Source organism: Heteronotia binoei, chromosome 15, assembly GCF_032191835.1.
Source record: "Heteronotia binoei isolate CCM8104 ecotype False Entrance Well chromosome 15, APGP_CSIRO_Hbin_v1, whole genome shotgun sequence".
In the NCBI taxonomy this organism is placed as follows: domain Eukaryota; kingdom Metazoa; phylum Chordata; class Lepidosauria; order Squamata; family Gekkonidae; genus Heteronotia; species Heteronotia binoei.
This window is the reverse complement of record NC_083237.1, coordinates 2928700-2950846: the sequence shown is the minus strand read 5'-3', so window position 1 is coordinate 2950846 and position 22147 is coordinate 2928700. Positions and strand designations below refer to the sequence as shown.

General features: G+C 52.3%; 1 protein-coding gene across 1 annotated transcript; it reads left to right on the top strand.

Moving 5' to 3' along the window:
* Positions 1-3034: 3034 nt before the first annotated feature.
* On the top strand, positions 3035-21930 carry BCL6B (BCL6B transcription repressor). Its single transcript, XM_060256490.1, has 8 exons — positions 3035-3192; positions 6003-6224; positions 10132-10467; positions 12928-13040; positions 14537-14719; positions 15863-15993; positions 16805-16942; positions 21760-21930. The coding sequence occupies exons 1-8, from the start codon at positions 3035-3037 to the stop codon at positions 21889-21891; spliced, it is 1413 nt and encodes a 470-aa protein (XP_060112473.1). The 3' UTR covers positions 21892-21930.
* Positions 21931-22147: the final 217 nt, after the last annotated feature.

Here is a 22147-nt window from a genome sequence, read left to right as displayed (position 1 = left end):
TGACCATTAGAGCGATTCCTCAGTGGAGCAGGCTTCCTCCTCGGGAGGTGGTGGGCTCTCCCTTCCTTGGAGATTTTTAAACAGAAGCTGGATGGCCATCTGAAAGCAATGTGGATCCTCTGAATTTAGGGGGAGGTGTTTGTGAGTTTCCTGCTTTGTGCAGGGGGTTGGACAAGATGACCCTAGAGGTCCCTTCCAACTCTAGGATTCCTTCCTTCCTTCTGGCTTCCTTGGGAGGTGGTGGGCTCTCTTTCCTTGGAGGTTTTTAAACAGAGGCTAGATGGCCATATGACAGCAATGATGATCCTGTGAATTTAGGGGGAAGTGTTTGTGAGTTTCCTGCATTGTGCAGGGAGTTAGACTAGATGACCCTAGAGGTCCCTTCCAACTCTATGATTCTGACAGAGCAGTTCCTCAGTGGAACAGGCTTCCTCGGGAGGTGGTGGGCTCTCCTTCCTTGGAGGTTTTTCAACAGAGGCTAGATGGCCATCTGACAGCAATGAAGATCCTGTGAATTTAGGGGGAGGGGTTTGTGAGTTTCCTGCATTGCGCAGGGGGTTGGACTAGATGACCCTAGAGGTCCCTTCCCACTCTAGGATTCTCTGATTCTATGAACATCTGGAGAGCTACCGTTGGCCACCCCTGTTCTAGTGAGTAATAGGGAAGGATCCTGCACCTGGAGGAGGGAGATGAAGACGGGTAGCCTTGCCAGTCTCTCTGTAGCAGCGGAAAAGTCCAATATAACAAAAAGTTGTGTATCTGCAGCAGTGACTCTGACACAAACTTTGTTAGAACAAAGTTCAAATCCAGCAGCACCTTTAAAACCGACAAAGTTTAAGCTTTCGTGCGCGTGCAACACAAGAGTTGAATTCTGGCTGGGTACAAGGTTTGGTGCGGATGCATCGCACACTTCAGCCGATCCTGACCTCTCGCTCGTTCCGAGGGAGGGGCTTTTGGAAGTGCTTCTTGACATGCCCCGTAGCCTGCCCTACACCTCCTAAAAGCAGCAGGGGCGGAGAGTCTGATTCCGAAGGGTGCTCAGAGAGCTCCAGATGGGATAGAAGCAGGGGTGGCTGATGGTAGCTCTCCAGGTGGGTTTTTTTTTGCCTACAACTCCCATCAGCCCCAGCCAGCATGGCCAATGGCTGGGGCTGATGGGAGTTGTAGGCAAAAAACATCTGGAGAGCTACGGTTGGCCACCTCTGGAATAGAGCAATGTAACTGGCCGGCTGGGAGGCGGGGGTGGGTTCATTCAGGGGCAAGCTGGCAGTAGAGCTTCTTAGCCATGCCAGGGCAGCTGGGTCCCAGAAATTCCTGGGGGGGCGGTCATTGGTCAGCTGAACTCCAAGGATTCCTGGGTCCACTGGAAGACAACTCCCAGGAAGCTGAGGTGGGAAAAGAGCCAGTTTGGTGTAATGGTGAAGCGTGTAGACTCTTATCTGGGAGAACCGGGTTTGATTCCCCACTCCTACGCTTGCCGCTGCTGGAATGGCCTTGGGTCAGCCAGAGCTCTCTTATCTGGGAGAACCGGGTTTGATTCCCCACTCCTCCACTTGCAGCTGCTGGAATGGCCTTGGGTCAGCCAGAGCTCTCTTATCTGGGAGAACTGGGTTTGATTCCCCACTCCTCCACTTGCAGCTGCTGGAATGGCCTTGGGTCAGCCAGAGCTCTCTTATCTGGGAGAACCGGGTTTGATTCCCCACTCCTCCACTTGCAGCTGCTGGAATGGCCTTGGGTCAGCCAGAGCTCTCTTATCTGGGAGAACTGGGTTTGATTCCCCACTCCTCCACTTGCAGCTGCTGGAATGGCCTTGGGTCAGCCAGAGCTCTCTTATCTGGGAGAACCGGGTTTGATTCCCCACTCCTCCACTTGCACCTGCTGGAATGGCCTTGGGTCAGCCAGAGCTCTCTTATCTGGGAGAACCGGGTTTGATTCCCCACTCCTCCACTTGCACCTGCTAGCATGGCCTTGGGTCAGCCAGAGCTCCCTTATCTGGGAGAACCGGGTTTGATTCCCCACTCCTCCACTTGCAGCTGCTGGAATGGCCTTGGGTCAGCCAGAGCTCTCTTATCTGGGAGAACCGGGTTTGATTCCCCACTCCTCCACTTGCAGCTGCTGGAATGGCCTTGGGTCAGCCAGAGCTCTCTTATCTGGGAGAACTGGGTTTGATTCCCCACTCCTCCACTTGCAGCTGCTGGAATGGCCTTGGGTCAGCCAGAGCCCTCTTATCTGGGAGATCCGGGTTTGATTCCCCACTCCTCCACTTGCACCTGCTGGAAAGGCCTTGGGTCAGCCATAGCTCTCTTCTCTGGGAGAACCGGGTTTGATTCCCCACTCCTCCACTTGCACCTGCTGGAAAGGCCTTGGGTCAGCCATAGCTCTGGCAGAGGTTGTCCTTGAAAGGGCAGCTGCTGTGAGAGCCCTCTCAGCCCCACCCACCTCACAGGGTGTCTGTTGTGGGGGGAGAAGATAAAGGAGATTGTGAGCCGCTCTGGGACTCTGTCCTTGAAAGGGCAGCTTCTGGGAGAGCTCTCTCAGCCCCACCCACCTCACAGGGTGTCTGTTGTGGGGGGAGAAGTTAAAGGAGATTGTGAGCCGCTCTGGGACTCTGTCCTTGAAAGGGCAGCTTCTGGGGGAGCCTTCTCAGCCCCACCCACCTCACAGGGTGTCTGTTGTGGGGGGAGAAGATAAAGGAGATTGTGAGCCGCTCTGGGACTCTGTCCTTGAAAAGGCAGGTTCTGGGAGAGCTCTCTCAGCCCCACCCATCTCACAGGGTGTCTGTTGTGGGGGAGGAAGGGAAAGGAGATTGTAGGCCACTCTGAGACTCTGTCCTTGAAAGGGCAGCTTCTGGGAGAGCCCTCTCAGCCCTACCCACCTCACAGGGTGTCTGTTGTGGGGGAAGAAGATAAAAGAGATTGTGAGCCGCTCTGAGTTGCGTCCCTGATTTAGAGAGAAGGGTGGGCTATAAATCTGCAGTCTTCTTCTTCTTCCCCTGCCCTGTTGACTCCTGCCCCCCTCCTCTCCCGCAGGCAGCATGGCCAACCCGGGCTATGTGCGAGAATTCACCCGTCACTCCAGCGACGTGCTGCTGAACCTGAATGAGCTGCGCCGGCGCCAGCTGCTCACCGACGTCACCTTGCGGGTGGGAGGGCGCCCCCTGCAGGCCCACAAAGCCGTGCTCACTGCCTGCAGGTAAGCTCCCCCATAGGAAGGCCCCCCAGCCCAGCGGGAGGCTGGCGCACGCCCGCTCGAGGTCTCTGCGGCTGCCAGCTGGGAACTGCCTGGAGAGGGCGGGGTTTGGGGAGGGGAGGGGCTTCAGCAATCGGATAAAGTCCTCTAGAGGAGGGGGTGGTCAAACTGTGACTCGGGATCCACATGTGGCTCTTTCACACATATTGTGGAGCCCCCACCGCCTAGCAGGCCTGCTTGGAGAAGCCTTTCTCCGTTGGAATCCCTTCTCCAACCCAAGCCAGCCAGCAACTTGAAGAATGCATTTAAAGTTAAAGTTGCTTTCTTTCCACCTCTCCCTCCCCTCCCCTTCTATTTGATTTCTTTCCACCTTTCCTTCTGTCGGGGGGATTCTATTGTACCTCCGACAATATAAAACTCCAAAATCAGAACCTGCAATTATCAAACAACATGCAGTTATCAGAAGGCTAATACATACTCACTAAGAAGTTATAAGACCTTGTAGATAAACTTTCTTAGACTAAGATAAACTTTCTTGGACTGTTTAGGAATGAAGACAGACTCCACGTTTTTCTTTGGCATAGAAGGCTTCAAATATAGTTAGAAAGGCAAAACAAGAGATTGCATTAGTACTGTTGCTCCTACAGTTCCTTTAGACTTAAAAAGACTCCTTTAGAAGGCTTAAAATATATGGATAGAAAAGCAAACGGTTGGATAAACTTGGCACATTTAAGAAAACAAGTACACAGTTAGAATTCAGTCAAGCCCAAGCATAACATACAATAAAGCAGTAATGAAAAATATGAGTCCAACAGTGACTTATCCCTATTAGTCTACATTTTCCCATTTAGAATCTAAGTCCCAAATCCCATTCTAGAGATCTCCGATATAAGAGTTGTTAGACTCATGGGTTGACCATGAAGTCAGCCCAGAGTATAAGTCCCAGTTAAAAAGGTAAAGGTAGTCCCCTGTGCAAGCACCAGTCGTTTTTGACTCTGGGGTGATGTTGCTTTCACAACATTTTCATGGCAGACTTTTTACGAGGTGGTTTGCCATTGCCTTCCCCAGTCCTTTACTCTGCCCCATCCCCCCACCCCCCACCAGCAAGCTGGGTACTCATTTGACCGACCTCAGAAGGATGGAAGGCTGGCTACCTGAACCAGCTTTCGCTGGGATAGAACTCAGGTCGTGAGCAGAGAGTTCAGATCACAGTACTGCAGTACTACTGCTTTACCACTCTGCACCATGAAACCACTAATGAATGAAGGCAGGAAGGCGGGCGGGCAAATATAGGAAGAGGGGGAGGGAGGGAAAGGTGAAAAGAAAGCAACTTTAACTTTAAATGCGTTCTCCAAGCCCCCTGCTGGCTTGGCTTGGAGAAGCAATTTAAAGAGAGAAATGCCTTCCCCAAGAAGGCCAATGAGACGGTGGGGGCTTCAAGAGCCATACAATGTGTATGGAAGAGCCTGTTCCATGCAATCCTCTTAAAGAAACACACACCACACCTGGCCACAGAGGAGGAGGAGGGCCCAGATTTGGGGAAGGGGGAACTGGAGAACTGCCCCCCACCTGCAATGAGGTGGAGCAGGCAGAGTGGCAGGCGGGCCGGGTTCAAATTCCCACTTCTGCCGCGGAAGCCCGCTGGGTGACCTTCGGCCCCTCCCAAACGCTCTGCGTGGCCTGCCTCACAAGGTTGTTGTGGCCAAAGGACAGAGGAGAGGGAAAGGCTCTTCTAGGCTGCTAGGGGAGAGGCGAATGGGAGACAGAAATAAACACATGCCGGGAGGCGGGGCTGCTGGGGGGGGGGATGCATCGCGCTCCAGACCACGGGGCTCTCCTCTCCTGGTCCTCTGGTATCTGGTCCGCGTGGGTTTGGCAACCGTGTCCCCCCTCTCCCTCCAGGGCTGGATTAAATCCTGTGGAGGCCCCTAGGCAGTCAAAATCTTTGGGGGGCCCTTACAAATTACCTCAGAGTTGGAGCACCCGCCCCACCGCCCACGGTCCCCACTGCAGCCTGCAGGCCCTTTTCCCAAAGCCCCTTTCCCAAAACTGCAGGGGAGAGGGCAGAGAGAGGCAAACTTGGCAATGACACCAGCAGCAGCCGCACCAGGCCAGTCGGGCAAAGATCGGCTCAGTTGCTGGCTGCACGTGCAGGCTGGGAGGGCTGCAAGCAGGGGGGAAACTGGATTGGGGGGGGAGCTAGAGTTGCCAAGTCCAATTCAAGAGATATTTGGGGACTTTGCGGGTGGAGCCAGGAGACTTTGGGGGTGGAGCCAGGAGACATTGGGGCAAAGCCAGGAGCAAGGGTGTGACAAGCATAATTGAACTCCAAGGGAGTTCTGGCCATCACATTTAAAGGGACGGCACACCTTTTAAAATCCCTTCCTTCCATAGAAAATAATGATGGATAGGGGCACCTTCTTTTGGGGCTCATAGAATTGGACCCCCTGGTCCAATCCTTCTGAAACTTGGGAGGTATTTTGGGGAGAGGCACTAGATGCTATACTGAAAATTTGGCGCCTCTACCTTAAAAAGCAGCCACCCCAGAGCCCCCGATACCCGTGGATCAATTCCCCATCATTCCCTATGGGAATCGTTCATGGAGGTGCATGATGGCTGTGGGGGCCAGGCTTCCCCCGCCAGCCAGCTGGCTGGGGGAGGGGGGAAGCCTGTAAAACCGGGGGATCCCCCGCTGGGACCTGGGGATTGGGAAGCCTAGGGGGAGCCGGCCCGGGGCCCCTAAAAGTGTGGGGGCTCATTGGCCAGTGCCTGCTTGGCCTAATGGTTAATTCAGCCTTCCATGGGCTCCGCAGCGGCTTCTTCTACTCCATCTTCCTGGGCCAGGGGGGCCACGAGGTGCGGGTGCTGAGCCTGCCCAGCTCCATCGAGCCCGCCGGCTTCCAGGCCCTCCTCGACTTCATGTACACCTCCCGCCTGCTCCTCACCCCGCGCACCGTGCCCGCCGTCCTGGCCGCCGCCTCCTACCTGCAGATGGAGCACGTGGTCGAGAGCTGCCATCGTTTCATCCAGGCCAGGTAGGCGGCCGTGTCTCGATGCCTCTTCCATGTAGGGTTGCCAAGTCCAATTCGAGAAATATCTGGGGACCTTGGGGGTGGAGCCAGGAGACTTTGGGGGTGGAGCCAGGAGACTTTCAGGGTGGAGCCAGGAGACATTGGGGCGAAGCCAGGAACAAAGGCGTGACAAGCATCATTGAACTCCAAGGGAGTTCTGGCCATCACATTTAAAGGGACAGCACGCCTCTTTAAATGCCTTCCTTCCGTAGGAAATAATGAAGGATAGGGGCAACTTCTTTTGGGGCTCATAGAATTGGACCCCCTGGTCCAATCCTTCTGAAACTTGGGGGATACTTTGGGGAGAGGCACTAGATATTATACTGAAAATTTGGTGCCTCTACCTCAAAAAACAGCTCCCGCAGAGTCTCCGAAACCTCCAGATCAATTCCCTGTTATACCCTACAGGAATCGATCTCCACATAGGGGATAATGAAGTGCTCAGCAGATGTTTCCCTCTCCCCCCCCCCCCCATTTCTGGTGACTCTGAAGTGACGGATTGGGCTCTCTACTCACAAGTTGTTGCCAGCTTCTTCAAAGTAACACAGACACCTCATCCCAAGAGGAAGCCTTTCAATTGGAGACTGAAGCCTCTGGATGTGGAAAGGCACATGGTCCTCTGGGGGCGGGGCTTCCCCCCACTGGCCAGCTGACTGGGGGCGGGAAGGAGCCTGGGAAAGCGGAAGAACCCCCGCTGGGACCTGGGGATTGACAAGCCTACTTCCATGCATTCCCCCCACACACACCCTTTTGCCAGCGAGAGAGACGCCCAGGTCCTGTCCTTGTGCAGGATATTCTGAAGAGAAAAATATTATTTAGCAGAGTTAGAAACTAGCAGCACAGCAAAAAAACAACAACATGCAGAGAACATGTGTGGGTTTAAAAGAATACGATGGCTTCGCTTAAAACTATAAGGGAAGGGTAAACTTCTGGGAAGAGAAAGGACAAGACACTAACTTCCTACATGTTTACAGCTAGAGAACAAAACTAGGAATCTCTTTGCAGCGGCGGACTAGGTCTAAAAATATCGACATCGGGGGCCCACCCACAACTATAAGGCTATCATTTAATTTTTAGAAGAGATTCATTTTAAAAATTTAAAAATACACAAGTGGGGAAAAGGCACAATTAAAACTTTTGTGCGAAATAAATGTATGTACGGAGCCAGTTTGGTGTCGTGGTTAAGTGCGCGGACTCTTATTTGGGAGAACCGGGTTTGATTCCCTACTGCCCCACTCGCAGCTGCTAGCATGGCCTTGGGTCAGCCATAGCTCTCACAGAGTTGTCCTTGAAAAGGCAGCTTCTCTGAGAGCTCTCTCCAGCCCCACCCACCTCACAGGGTGTCTGTTGTGGGGGAGGAAGGGAAAGGAGATTGTGAGCCGCTCTGAGACTCTGAGTGAAGGGTGGGATATAAATCCAATATCATCTTCATCACCATCATCATGTATATATGTGTGTGTGTGTGTATATATATGTAATTACAGTGTACGTATATTGTACATTTTGCTGGCAGTGTGCAGTAGAGATTAAGTGTAAATACCGATTACATTTTCTCCAGGCGAGCTGATCTCTGCCAGCTGGAGATCAGTTGGAAAAGTGGAAGATCCCCAGGCCCCACCTGGAAGCTGGCAGCCCTAAATACAACGTAAACTTCAGTTGCATTACAGTAATAGTGGAACTGCCATTATATTTTCAAGCTACTAAAGTAATTAACGTGTTTAACATATTGTCTAATGTTTCCCTTCCTCCCCCACAACAGACACCCTGTGAGGTAGATGAAGATATTGGATTTATATCCTGCCCTCCACTCCGAAGAGTCTCAGAGCGGCTCACAATCTCCTTTCCCTTCCTCCCCCACAACAGACACCCTGTGAGGTAGATGAAGATATTGGATTTATATCCCGCCCTCCACTCCGGAGAGTCTCAGAGCGGCTCACAATCTCCTTTCCCTTCCTCCCCCACAACAGACACCCTGTGAGGTAGATGAAGATATTGGATTTATATCCCGCCCTCCACTCCGAAGAGTCTCAGAGCGGCTCACAATCTCCTTTCCCTTCCTCCCCCACAACAGACACCCTGTGAGGTAGATGAAGATATTGGATTTATATCCCGCCCTCCACTCCGAAGAGTCTCAGAGCAGCTCACAATCTAAAGGTAAAGGAGATTGTGAGCCGCTTTGAGACTCTTCGGAGTGGAGGGAGGGATATAAATCCAATATCTTCTTCTTCTTCTTTCCCTTCCTCCCCCACAACAGACAACCTGTGAGGTAGATGAAGATATTGGATTTATATCCCGCCCTCCACTCCGAAGAGTCTCAGAGCAGCTCACAATCTCCTTTCCCTTCCTCCCCCACAACAGACACCCTGTGAGGTAGATGAAGATATTGGATTTATATCCCGCCCTCCACTCCGAAGAGTCTCAGAGCGGCTGACAATCTCCTTTATCTTCCCCCCCCCCCACAACAGACACCCTGTGAGGTGGGTGGGGCTGAGAGGGCTCTCACAGCAGCTGCCCTTTCAAGTACAACTCTGCGAGAGCTCTGGCTGACCCAAGGCCATTCCAGCAGGTGCAAGTGGAGGAGTGGGGAATCAAACCCGGTTCTCCCAGATAAGAGTCCGCACACTTAACCACTACACCAAACTGACTCTCAGAAGAAGAAGATGGCAGAAGAGATGCCATCAAAGGCAGAATAGCCAATGCATTGATTTCCAATCACAACACTTAATTGCAGGCCGTTTAACTAAGACCTCCGGGATGGCCAACGGTAGCTCTCCAGATATTTTTTGCCTACAACGCCCATCAGCCCCAGCCATTAGCCATGCTGGCCGGGGCTGATGGGAGTTGTAGCCAAAAAAAACATCTGGAGAGCTACCGTTGGCCACCCCTGTGGACCTGCAGGCTTTTGCAGGTTTTCTCTTGACTAACAAACACAAACTGTTAACTCCATAATTACTGAAGCGTTGCAAACTTCCTAATCCTCACACTTTGGAGCAGATTGGAATTTCAGCCCCCCCTCCCCCACTTTCCTTTAGGGGGTCACCTTGGAAACATGAGGTGCGGTGGGACTGGGGGCAGTATGTACACCCCTGATTTAACACCCTCCCCAAGACATCTCCAGCGAAACAGAAGGGGAGAGAGACCCCTGCCCAAGCCCCCGGGGCCTGGGGAGAGAGTGGCTAGATTTACCTGGATGGACTGGGGGGGAGGGGGGTGGGGGGGAGGTCTGCCTCCTTAGAAGGCAGCTTAGTTTAACGAGGGGCCATGATGGTGGCTCAGTGGAAAGAAGAGCATCCGCTGGTCATGCAGAAAGCCCCAAGTTCGAACCCAGGCCTCTCCAGTTAAAAAGGTCCAGTCGGTCAATAGGTGCTGGGGAAGACCTCGAACTGGGACCCCGGAGAGCCGCTGTCAGTTTAAATAGACGAGTGACGGAGCAAGGGGGCGTGGTGGCTCAGTGGCAGAGAGCAGATGTATGTTTCATTCCTTAATTTAGGGGGAGTTTGTGAATTTCCTGCGTTGCACAGGGGGTTGGACTAGATGACCCTGGGGGGGTCCCTTCCAACTCTAGGATTCTTGGATTCAGAAGGTCCCAGCAGCATCTCCAATTCAGGAGGGGACAGACCCCCACCTGGAGACCCCGGAGAGCCGCTGCCAGTCTGCCTAGACAAGAGTGGCCTTGCTGGACCAAGAGTGGTGGGGCTTGATCCAGTGAGAGATGGCTCCCCCTGTCCCAAAGTCCTCCTAGAATCCCTCTGTGCCCGGGACCACACACACACACCCTGGTCAGAACTGGGCTATGGGAAACGGGACGCCAGCAGCTTCATCTGTGTACATCGGAACTGACGCCTCTCTCTTGTTCTCCTCTTCCCTGCAGCTACGACCGGGTGCCCTTCCTCTTGACCCCCCCGGCAGCACCCACCTTCCTCCCCCCGGGCCACAACGAGGTCTCCACCACAGTGGGGGAGGTCCTGAGGCTGCCCTCGGGCCCCTGCTTCCCCCCCAAGGCCAAGGAGCCGCCGGGCTCTGGGGGGCTGTCACCGGGAGCCGCCGGTCACTCTCCTCCGGGGCGCCCAGACTCCCCCCAGGGCTCCAGCCGCTGCGTCCTGCCCGCCGCAGACCCCAGAGCCTGCCACTGGAAGAAGTACCGCTTCATCGTGCTGAACTCCCTGCAGACGGATCAAGACTCCCCCAGGGCGCCAGCTCCTGGCAGGTGAGAAGCCCCCCCCCCGCATCTCTCCTCCCCACTGGGAGCCAGAAGGCAGGGCTGGGAGCTGCCCCGGAGGAGGCCAGGCCACCGCTCAGCCCCCCTGGGGCGCCAGAGGCAAAACATAACCAACAGCGCCCCTGCCAAGTGCAGAGTGCCGCTCCTCACTAGAGCCTTGCTCCTGTCGACGGTGTGATGCGGCGGCTAAAAAGGCCAATGCAATTTTGGGCTGTATCAACAGAAGTCTAGTGTCCAGATCACGTGAAGGGATGGTAGCGCTTTACTCTGCTCTGGTAAGACCTCACATGCAGTATTTTGTTCAGTTTTGGGCACCACATTTTAAGAATGTGGGATGGTGGCTCAGTGGTAGAGCATCTGCTTGGTAAGCAGAACGTCCCAGGTTCAATCCCTGGCATCTCCAAAAAGGGTCCAGGCAAGTAGGCATGAAAATCCTCAGCTTGAGACCCTGGAGAGCCGCTGCCAGTCTGAGAAGACAATACTGACTTTGATGGACCCAGGGTCTGATTCAGTATAAGGCAGCTTCATATGTTCATATGTTCAAGAAGGATGTAGACAAGCTGGAACGGGTCCAGAGGTGGGCGACGTAGATGGTTAGGGGTCTGGAGACCAAGTCCTATGAGGAAAGGTTGAAGGAGCTGGGGATGTTTAGCCTGGAGAGGAGGTGGCTGAGAGGTGATAAGATCACCATCTTCAAGTCCTTGAAGGGCTGTCCTATAGAGCATGGTGTGGAATTGTTTTCTGTGGCCCTAGAAGGTAGGACCAGAACCAACGGGTTGATTCTGGCTTATATTCTGCCCTTTCCCATCAACAGTGTGATGTGGTGGCTAAAAAGATAAATACAATTTTGGGCTGTATCAACAGAAGTCTAGTGTCCAGATCACGTGAAGTGATGGTATCGCTTTACTCTGCTCTGGTAAGACCTCACCTGGAGTCTTGTGTTCAGTTTTGAGCACCACAAGTTAAGAAGGATATAGAGAAGCTGGAACGGGTCCAGAGGAGGGCGAGAAAGATACTGAGGGGTCTGGAGATCTATGAAGAAAGGCTGAAGGAGCTGGGCATGTTTAGCCTGGAGAGGAGGCGGCTGAGAGGTGATAGGATCACCATCTTCAAGTCCTTGAAGGGCTGTCAAATAGAGGATGGGGTGGAATTGTTTTCTGTGGCTTCAGAAGGTAGGACCAGAACCAATGGGATGAAATTAAATCAAAAGAGTCCGGCTCAACATGAGGAAGAACTTCCTGACCATTAGAGCGATTCCTCAATCGAGCAGGCTTCCTCCTCGGGAGGTGGTGGGCTCTCCTTCCTTTGAGGTTTTTAAACAGAGGCTAGATGGCCATCTGACAGCAATGAAGATCTTGTGAATGTAGGGGGAGGTGTTTGTGAGTTTCCTGCATTGTGCAGGGGGCTGGACTAGATGACCCTAGAGGTTCCTTCCAACTCTGTGATTCTAGGATTCTAACTTCCTGACTGTTAGAGAGCGGTTCCTCAGTGGAACAGGCTTCCTCAGGAGGTGGTGGGCTCTCTTTCCTTGGAGGTTTTTCAACAGAGGCTAGATGGCCATCTGACAGCAATGAAGATCCTGTGAATTTTGGGGGAGGGGTTTGTGAGTTTCCTGCATTGTGCAGGGGGTTGGACTAGATGACCCTAGAGGTTCCTTCCAACTCTATGATTCTAAGATTCTAACTTCCTGACTGTTAGAGCGGTTCCTCAGTGGAACAGGCTTCCTCCTTGGGAGGTGGTGGGCTCTCTTTCCTTTGAGGTTTTTCAACAGAGGCTAGATGGGCACCTGACAGCAATGGAAATCCTGTGAATTTAGGTATTTGTGAGTGTATTTGTGTTTATTAGGTATTTGTGAGTTTCCTGCGTTGTGCAGTGGGGTGGACTAGATGACCCTAGAGGTCCCTTCCAACTCTATGGGCGTTTTCGCACTCACCTTCAGCCGGCGTGACCCCCCTCTTCACCGCGCAGGATCTGCGCGGATTTCGCACTAAATGCCACGGAGCAGCCGGAAGCTCCCGGCGCAAAAGCCACTCAAACGTAAACCGCCAAAAAGCAGTTTCCGTTTGCGCGGCTTTTGCGACGGGAGTTTCCGGCTCTTCTGGCTGCTCCGCAGCATTTAGTGCGAAATCCGCGCAGATCCTGCGCGGTGAAGAGGGGGGTCGCGCCGGCTGAAGGTGAGTGCGAAAACGCCCTATGTTCTAACCAGTAAGGCTGCCTTGAACTGCAGCCCGAAGACTAGGAGTCAGCAGCTCCCGGAGGTGGGGTGGGCAGCTCAAGTCTGGGGTGGGGCCTGCATCTGGTCTTGACACCTGTGAACCAGGGCTTGGTCCCCTCTCCTCCCCAGCTTGGCCTCTGATGGCACGGAGCTGCACCTGCAGCATGCCTGCCGGTTTAAGGCAGAGGGGTCGACTTCCAGCCAGCAGGGTCTCACCCCCTCTTCCTCTACAGAATGCCAGCACAGACCCATCGCTGCCCCACCTGTGACCAGCAACCCCCCCTGCTTTGCTCCCAGGCTCCAGAAGAGGTTTCCAGGGGCCGGCCAGCAGAGCCCTCTGGGGCAGGTGAGTTGGGAGTGGGGGGAACGGTGCATCCAGTGTGGAGTATCTGAGAGAGACGCTCTGCTCCAAAGCATATGAAGCATCTTGGAAATGAGCACCTTTGGGCATGTGCAGAGTGCCTCCCTCTCTTAAAGAGCCAGTTTGGTGTAGTGAGAGCCAGTTTGGTGTAGTGGTTAAGTGTGCGGACTCTTATCTGGGAGAACCGGGTTTGATTCCCCACTCCTCCACTTGCACCTGCTGGAATGGCCTTGGGTCAGCCATAGCTCTGGCAGAGGTTGTCCTTGAAAGGGCAGCTGCTGTGAGAGCCCTCTCCAGCCCCACCCACCTCACAGGGTGTCTGTTGTGGGGGAGGAAGGTAAAGGAGATTGTAAGCCGCTCTGAGACTCTTCGGAGTGGAGGGCGGGATATAAATCCAATATCTTCTTCTTCTTCTTCTTCTTCTTAATGAGTAACTGCAGGTTCTTTCTGTATAGCAGAGGCTCCGGGGATGTCAGTCTGTGCATGCGTCATAAGAGAAGCCATTTTGGATCAGGCCAGTGGCCCATCCAGTCCAACACACTGTGTCACATAAGAGAAGCCATGTTGGATCAGGCCAATGGCCCCTCCAGTCCAGTACTCTGTGTCACATAAGAACATAAGAGAAGCCATGTTGGACCAGGCCAGTGGCCCATCCAGTCCAGCACTCTGTGTCACATAAAAACATAAGAGAAGCCATGTTGGATCAGGCCAATGGCCCATCCAGTCCAGCACTCTGTGTCACATAAGAACATAAGAGAAGCCATGTTGGATCAGGCCAATGGCCCCTCCAGTCCAGCACTCTGTGTCACATAAGAACAGAAGAGAAGCCATGTTGGATCAGGCCAATGGCCCATCCAGTCCAGCACTCTGTGTCACATAAGAACATAAGAGAAGCCATGTTGGATCAGGCCAATGGCCCCTCCAGTCCAGCACTCTGTGTCACATAAGAACATAAGAGAAGCCATGTTGGATCAGGCCAGTGGCCCATCCAGTCCAACACTCTGAGTCACATAAGAACATAAGAGAAGCCATGTTGCCATGTCACATAAGAACATGAGAGGCAGAGAGTTCCAACAATATGCTGCAGCTAACAGCCACTGATGGACCTCTGCTCCAGGTGTTGATCCAATCCCCCCTTGAAGCAGGCTATGCTTGCAGCCACCGCCACCTTCTGGGGCAGTGAATTCCACGTGTTCATCACCCTTTGGGTGAAGAAGGACTTCCTTTTATCCGTTTTAATCCGACTGCTCAGCAATTTCATGGAATGCCCAGGAGTCCTTGTATTGTGAGAAAGGGAGAAAAGGACTTCTTTCTCTACCTTCTCTATCCCATGCATTATCTTGTAAACCTCTTATCATGTCACCCTTCAGTCAACGTTGCTGCTCGGACAGGCTTCTCAGAACTTCTGAGACATTCCGTTTGTCAGGGCCGGGAGGGAGACATGATGCCACTTTGACTTTGCATTGATCACTCCCCCCCAGACTCAAGGCAATCTGACAGGCACGCTTGTCTTTCAGGGTATCCGGACGAGGAGGAAGAGGAGGAGGAAGGACAGAGGGTCCTGACACAACCCCCCTCGGAGGAAAAGCCTTACAAGTGCCATTTCTGCAACTCCGCTTTCCGATACAAAGGGAACTTGGCAAGCCATCGGTCTCTGCATACAGGTGAGGCTTGCTCACGCGGGAGAGAGAAAAGGCCAGGTTTGTGTGTCTGGGAGCTGGTTATCCTTAGGGTAAAAGGAGTCACCTCTAAGGCTCAGGAGAGGCTAGGGTTGTGTCTTCCTGGGGGCTGAGCTCACAACGAAGAAGGCAGAGAGGGAGGCTTTCTCGGTGAGGGCCCCGAATCTCAGGAACCCCCATTCCAGGAACATCCCCCGAGCGCGTTTCTCACACCACCTTTTGGGTGCTCTCACAGGAGTGAAGCTTGGGCACTGGATATGGAGGGTTTGCAAAAAAAGCAGCCCCGCCAGACGGATTGTTACGTGTGTTTCACATTGCTGCACAGCTAAAACTTTCAGAGAGAACAAGGTCTCTCTGCGTTGGTCTTCCCTTGGGAGAAGAGATCCGGGGTGGCAGGTGTGTGCGTGTGTGTCCTCAATGTGCTTTATGTACAAATAAGCACAGGAACAGGAGGAGTTTGTGCGTGAGAGACAGAGAGGGAAGGAAGGAACCAAATGTTCTTAAGTCCTGGCTGTCACCTGGCTTTTTCTGGTAGCTGACCAGGCAGAAGAATTGGGGGTGGGGGGGTATAGTGACATTGCTAAGTGCAAGGCTAGTTTGTGTTAAATTGGTTTTAAACAGGATGTACAGTTATAAGGACTGCAGTAGCTGTTTCTGGTATTAGACTTAAAACTTGATAATATATTTAAGAGCCAGTTTGGTGTAGTGGTTTAGTGCGTGGACTCTTATCTGGGAGAACCAGGTTTGATTGGCCTTGGGTCAGCCATGGCTTTCGTAGGAGCTGTCCTTGAAAGGGCAGCTTCTGGGAGAGCTCTCTCAGCCGCACCTACCTCACAAGGTGTCTGCTGTGGGGAGGGGAGGTAAAGGAGATTATGACCGCTCTGAGATTCAGAGTGTAGGGCAGGATATAAACCCAATTTCTTCTTCTTTCATCCTAGGAAAATTGATTTTCAGTTTGGGGTTCTGTTGGGTTGTGGGATTATTGACTGACACGTGTGATCAATTGATATGTTGTAAAATTAAATTTTAAAAAACAGGATTTTAAAAAAGGGGTGCTGAAACAGAGGGAGGCAAGAATCGCTCTAGCCAGCTCTCAGGAGCCGTAAATGGGCTGCCTCTCACCCTTAGGAGAGAAACCTTATCGCTGCAGGATTTGCGGGGCCCAGTTCAACCGACCAGCCAATCTCAAGACACACCTGCGCATTCACTCAGGGGAGAAGCCCTTCAGGTGTGAAACCTGCGGCTCTTGCTTTGTGCAGGTGAGAAGGATCTGGGGAAGTGCGGGGGGGGGGGGGGCAGGCTGCCCATTCCACGGGCCAGCTAAGGTCACTCCAGTGGGAGTTGCAGCTTCAACGCTCTCTATCACACCTTTTAAAGTTATCCCTTTTATTTAGCTGCAGGCTCAGAGCAGAGGAATAGAGCCCTGTGGCACAGAGGGTTAAAGCTGCAGTACTGCAGTCCTAAGCTCTGCTCGCGACCTGAGTTCGATCCCCGGCAGAAGCTGGGTTTTCAGGTAGCCGGCTCGAGGTTGACTCAGCCTTCTATCCTTTCGAGGTCGGTAAAATGAGTCCCCAGCTTGCTGGGGGGAAAGCGTTGAGGACTGGGGAAGGCAATGGCAAACCGCCCCATAAAAAATCTGCCGTAAAAACGTTGTGAAAGCAACATCACCCCAGAGTCGGAAACGACTGCTGCTTGCACAGGGGAAGTTTATAGAGCCCCGTGGCACAGAGTGGTAAAGCTGCAGTACTGCAGTCGGAGCCCTCTGCTCACGACCTGAGTTCGATCCCAGCGGAAGCTGGTTCAGTTAGCCGACTCCAGGTCGACACAGCCTTCCATCCTTCCGAGGTCGGTCAAATGAGTCCCCAGCTTGCTGGGGGGAAAGCGTAGATGACTGGGGAAGGCAATGGCAAACCACCCCGTAAAAAGTCTGCCGTGAAAACATGAAAGCAACGTCACCCCAGAGTTGAAAACGACTGGTGCTTGCACAGGGAACCTTTCCTTTCCAGAGCAGAGGACAGCCATTTTTTTAAAAAATGGCAGTTTTTGTAATACGCTGCTCCCCTCTCCCAGGTAGCTCACTTGCGGGCCCACGTCCTGATCCACACTGGAGAGAAGCCCTACCCCTGTGACACCTGCGGGACTCGCTTCAGGCACCTGCAGACCCTCAAGAGCCACGTCCGCATCCACACGGGAGAGAAGCCTTACCAGGTGAAGGGGGCTCAGCAGAGGCGGCGGGGGGGGGGGTTGTTGTAGTCCTTGACCACAGGTGGCTTCTGGAATTCTTCAGCCCCTTAGAGGGCTTAGGGGCCCAGAAAGCAGTGCTGTAGGCCCAGGGTTAGCTTCCATTCTCCCCATGGCTGTAGGGGTGTGGAAGGAGGCTGTGGGTAGCAGATGGGGTGGGGGTGAAGTACAGCTGGGAAACATCAAAGGGGGAAATATTTTTCCCCTAATTTTAAAGGGTGGGTGGAATTCATGAGCAGGAGAGCAGGAAGGGTTGCATCAGTGAACATATGAACCCATGAAGCGGCCTTCTACTGAATCAGACCCCCCCTCGGTCCATCCAAGTCAGTCTTGTCTACTCAGACTGGGAGGAGCTCTTCAGGGTCTCAAGTGGAGGTTTTTCACACCTTTTTGACTTTTTAGTTGGAGATGCCAGGGATTGAACCTGGGACCTTCTGCTTACCCAGCAGAGGCTCTACCATTGAGCCACCCTCCCTCCCCTAATATGAACCTATGAAGCTGCCTTCTACTGAATCAGACCCTCTTTGGTCCAAGTCAGCCTTGTCTACTCTGATTAGCAGGGTCTGTCTATTCAGAATCTCCAGGCTGAAGGTTTTCACTCCTCCTTGCCTGGACTCTTTTTAGTTGGAGATGCCGGGGATTGAACCTGGGACTTTCTGCTTACCAAGCAGATGCTCTACCACTGAGCCACCATCCCTCCCTTAAAACCAGGTTCAAATGAACATAAATGAACATATGAAGCTGCCTTATACTGAATCAGACTCTGGGTCCATCCAAGTCAGTCTTGTCTACTCAGACTGGCAGTGGCTCTCCAGGGTCTCCAGCTGAGGTTTTTGACGCCTCCTTGCCTGGACCCTTTTTAGTTGTAGATGCCAGGGATTGAACCTGGGACCTTCTGGTTACCAAGCAGATGCTCTACCACTGATCCACCACCCCTCCCCTAATATGAACCTATGAAGCTGCCTTCTACTGAATCAGACCCTCCTTGGTCCATCAAAGTCAGTCTTGTCTACTCTTGACTGGCAGGGTCTGTCTATTCAGACTCTCCAGGGTCTCCAGCTGAGGTTTTTCACACCTCCTTGCCTGGACCCTTTTTGGTTGGAGATGCCAGGGATTGAACCTGGAACCTTCTGCTTACCAAGCAGATGCTCTACCACTCAGCCACTGTCCCTCCCCAGTGCTTAGTTCTCGTGGCCCTTTCTTATACACCCAGGGAAACGCTGTTTACCACTTTGGGGTCAGGCAACAATTTTTCTCCAGGCCAGTTTGGCCACAGATCCTAGAGGTTTTTGCCATCTTCTGGGCATGGAGCAGGGGTCGCTGGGAATGTGTATGTGTGTGGGGGGAGGTGTTTGTGAGTTTCCTGCCTTGTGCAGGGGGTTGGACTAGATGACCCTGGAGGTCCCTTCCAACTCTATGATTCTGTGATTCTATTATTCTAGGGAGAGCTGGGTTCTTTCCTGGCTCAAACTACTCAGACATATGACATCCCATTGAAGGGTCTTAACAAATGATCTTACAAGGATTTTGTGAAAGGGACATAGAAAAACAATGGGAAGTTAATATAATAAGCCCTTAAATTCTGAGGAAAGCAAACACTTTCCTATGAGATAGAGAGACAATGAAACATTTTAATTTCTGTTTTCACCTGAAATTTTCTTTCTATCTGTCTCTAATGAGACAATATGCTCTTACACCCAACTGGAGAATCTGGACCAATGGGTTCTCTCAGAATTGGTTTTTCAACAATTGAGCCCTATCAGATTAAAACTGTTTGCAACCCTTAATTCGATAATACAACTGAATTAATCGTAAGGTCTGTTTCCTGGGCTCTTACCAGAAAACCAGGCAAAAACCCCTACAGAGGCTTACTATGTTTTGTTGAAAAGAAAATAACTCTCTTTATTAGAATTAAGATGTTATGAATCGATCTGAAGTTTTGGGAGGAAAAAAAAGGAAATTAAAATGTTTCTTTAGATGTAATAAACTAGAAAGGGAAGAGACTGTGGCTCACTGGCAGAGTCTCAGTGGAGAGCCAGCTTGGTGTAGTGGTTAAGTGCACAGAGAACCGGGTTTGATTCCCCACTCCTCCACTTGCACCTGCTGGAATGGCCTTGGGTCATCCATAGCTCTCGTAGGAGTTGTCCTTGAAAGGGCAGCTGCTGTGAGAGCCTTCTCAGCCCCACCCACCTCACAGGGTGTTTGTTGTGTGTGGGGGGAAGATCTAGGAGATTGTAAGCCGCTCGGAGTCTCTGATTCAGAGAGAAGGGTGGGGTATAAATCTGCTTCTTCTTCTCTGCTTGGCACACAGAAGGTCCCAGGTCCAATCCCTGGCATCTGCAACTAAAATTATCACATGCAAAGTAGGAGATGTGAAAGACTTTTCTCTGTTTGAGACCTTGGAGAGCCGCTGCCAGTCTGAGTAGACAAGATTGCCCTTGGTGGACCAAAGGTCTGATTCAGTAGAAGGCAACTTCATGAGAAATAGCATGTCTTGTGTTTTTAAAACTACTGAAAACACAACCTCTCGATAATGCAAAGGAAATGGGAGGGACTGTTGGTTTACATTATCACAGTGTCCTGTTTGGGGAGAAGGCAGGAAGACCGGACACCTGAGCTCTCTTCCTGAGAAGGGGACTAAAACCTGGTGAGTTGGATCCAGACAGCGCTTTTTTTATAGCAGGAACTCCTTTGCATGTTAGGCTGCACACCTCTGATGTAGCCAATCCTCCAAGAGCTTACCAAGCTCTTCTTACAGGGCCGACTGTAAGCTCCAGGAGGATTGGCTATATCAGGGGTGTGTGGTTTAATATGCAAAGAAGAAGAATTGCAGATTTATACCCCACCCTTCTCTCTGAATCAGAGACTTAGAGCGGCTCACAATCAGGGCCGGTGCTAGGCTTTCTGGCACCCTAGGGCAGGGGTGGGGAATCTTTTTTCTGCCAAGGGCCATATGGATATTTATAACATCATTCGTGGGCCATAAAAAAATTATCAACTTAAAAAACAGTGCTCTGCCAAGGGAGAACGATTCAGGCCAGCAAAATTAATGCAAATAATTGTTTTTCTATTTGAAGGCATGTGAGGCGAGCCTGATGTGGCGCACACACACACATACACACGACCCACCGCCCTAGGCAAAGGCATAGGTCCAGGGCTTTTTTGTAGAAAAAGTCCAGCAGGAACTCAGTAGCATATTATTTTATTTTATTTTTTATTTTAAGATTTATATCCCGCCCTTCCCACTAGGTGGCTCAGGGCGGCTTACAACATATTAGACCATTTCCCCTAATATTAGCATATTAGGTCACACACTTATTAGCATAGGCCACACCCTCTGGGATAATGAAGTGCAAACTGAACGGTGACAGTAACTTTTCCAGGCCCTGCAGCAATTCTGGCCGGCCAGCCAGGCCCCAGGGAGGCTGCTGCACAGTACATCTGGGCCCTGTGATCCCTGCCTGGCCCTGGGGAGGCTGCTGCACAGCGCGGCTGGGCCCCATGATCCTCGCTGGCCAGCCAGGCCCCAGGGAAGCTGCCACATGGCTCGGTTCAGTCCAGCAGTCCCCGAGGGCCACAAGTGACCTCGAGGGCCGCATACGGCCCTCGGGACGGAGGTTCCCCACCCCTGCCCTAGGCGAATCACCCATTAGCGCCCCCTCCCATTATTAAAAAAAAAAATAGGGAAATTGAAGCGTGCCAAACTTGAAACATTTCACATTTTCAATTTACTGATGTTTAATTTTAATTTTTTCCAAAAAAATGTGATGTTATAAAAAAAATAGTGAGAATAAGTGTTTGCTGGCCATGCCAGGAAGGAGGGTGGCAGGAGAGGATGAGGGGGGAGGCCGAGTCACACATCGGGGAAAGGGGGGTGGCTTGGCTTTGTTGACGGCAGCTTGGTGATGGGAGAGGATAAGGGGACAGCGCTCAGGAGCCAGAATCATAGGTCAGGGAGGGGGCACCCAGCCCTAGGCGACTGCCTACTTTGCCTACTCCCACGCACTGACCCTGCTCACCATCTCCTTTCCCTTCCTCCCCCACAACAGACACCATGTGAGGTGGGTGGAGCTGAGAGAGCTCTCCCAGAAGCTGCCCTTTCAAGGACGACCTCTGCCAGAGCTATGGCTGACCCAGGGCCATTCCAGCAGGTGCAAGTGGAGGAGTGGGGAATCAAACCCGGTTCTCCCAGATAAGAGTCTGTGCACTTAACCACTCAGCAAGAGCTATGGCTGACCCAAGGCCATTCCAGCAGGTGCAAGTGGAGGAGTGGGGAATCAAACCCGGTTCTCCCAGATAAGAGAGCTCTGGCTGACCCAAGGCCATTCCAGCAGGTGCAAGTGGAGGAGTGGGGAATCAAACCCGGTTCTCCCAGATAAGAGTCTGTGCACTTAACCACTTAGCAAGAGCTATGGCTGCCCCAAGGCCCTTCCAGCAGGTGCAAGTGGAGGAGGGGGGAATCAAACTTGGTTCTCCCAGACAAGAGTCCGCACACTTAACCACTACACCAAACTGGCTCTCAGGAAGAGGCCTGCTACACAAAAAAGCCCTGTATCCAGAAGATGCAACCCCCTGACAGTCCTTAGTGGTACCAGAGTGCATCAGCTGACCTCTAATTGCCAATGAAGCTGGTGTTTTCACCATAGAAATGTAAAGGTAGAGCAACACCGTTGTTCATCCACGACAAATCATGGCCAAGGGAGGGTTTCAGAGGGATACCAGCTGTTCAAAGGTTGTGTCTCCGGAGTCTTGGAGCCAGTTTGACCCCTGTCTGTTCTTGGCAGTGTGAGAAATGTAACCTGCGCTTCCGCCACAAGAGCCAGCTGCGGCTTCACCTGCGACAAAAGCACGGCGCCATCACCAACACCAAGATCCGCTACAAAGTGCTCGACGGGCCGTACGCCACCCTCTGCTAAGGGGGAAATGCACCACCTCCCCACCTTCCAATTCCCCACCAATCCGCTTCCAGGGTTGAGCTATTGGTGGGATAGCATTCCATCCTGAGGTTTTGATTTCCAGTGTTTGAAAATGCGTATCCCACTCTCCCTTGTTCAATAGTCATAGTATCAGAAGACGGTAAGGGTGGCTTGTTTGTTTCAGGCCCCATCCAGGCCAAAAAAATATCCCTGTCACGTCCCCAACTTTTTTGAACCTGAGGGCACCGTCAGAATT

Coding starts and splice junctions, on each gene's coding strand:
- BCL6B (XM_060256490.1), top strand. CDS start 3,035: ATGGCCAACCCGGGCTATGTGCGAGAATTCACCCGTCACTCCAGCGAC. Junction 6,225..10,131: donor CATCGTTTCATCCAGGCCAG/GTAGGCGGCCGT, acceptor TCTTCCCTGCAG/CTACGACCGGGTGCCCTTCC. Junction 14,720..15,862: donor CCATCGGTCTCTGCATACAG/GTGAGGCTTGCT, acceptor TCTCACCCTTAG/GAGAGAAACCTTATCGCTGC.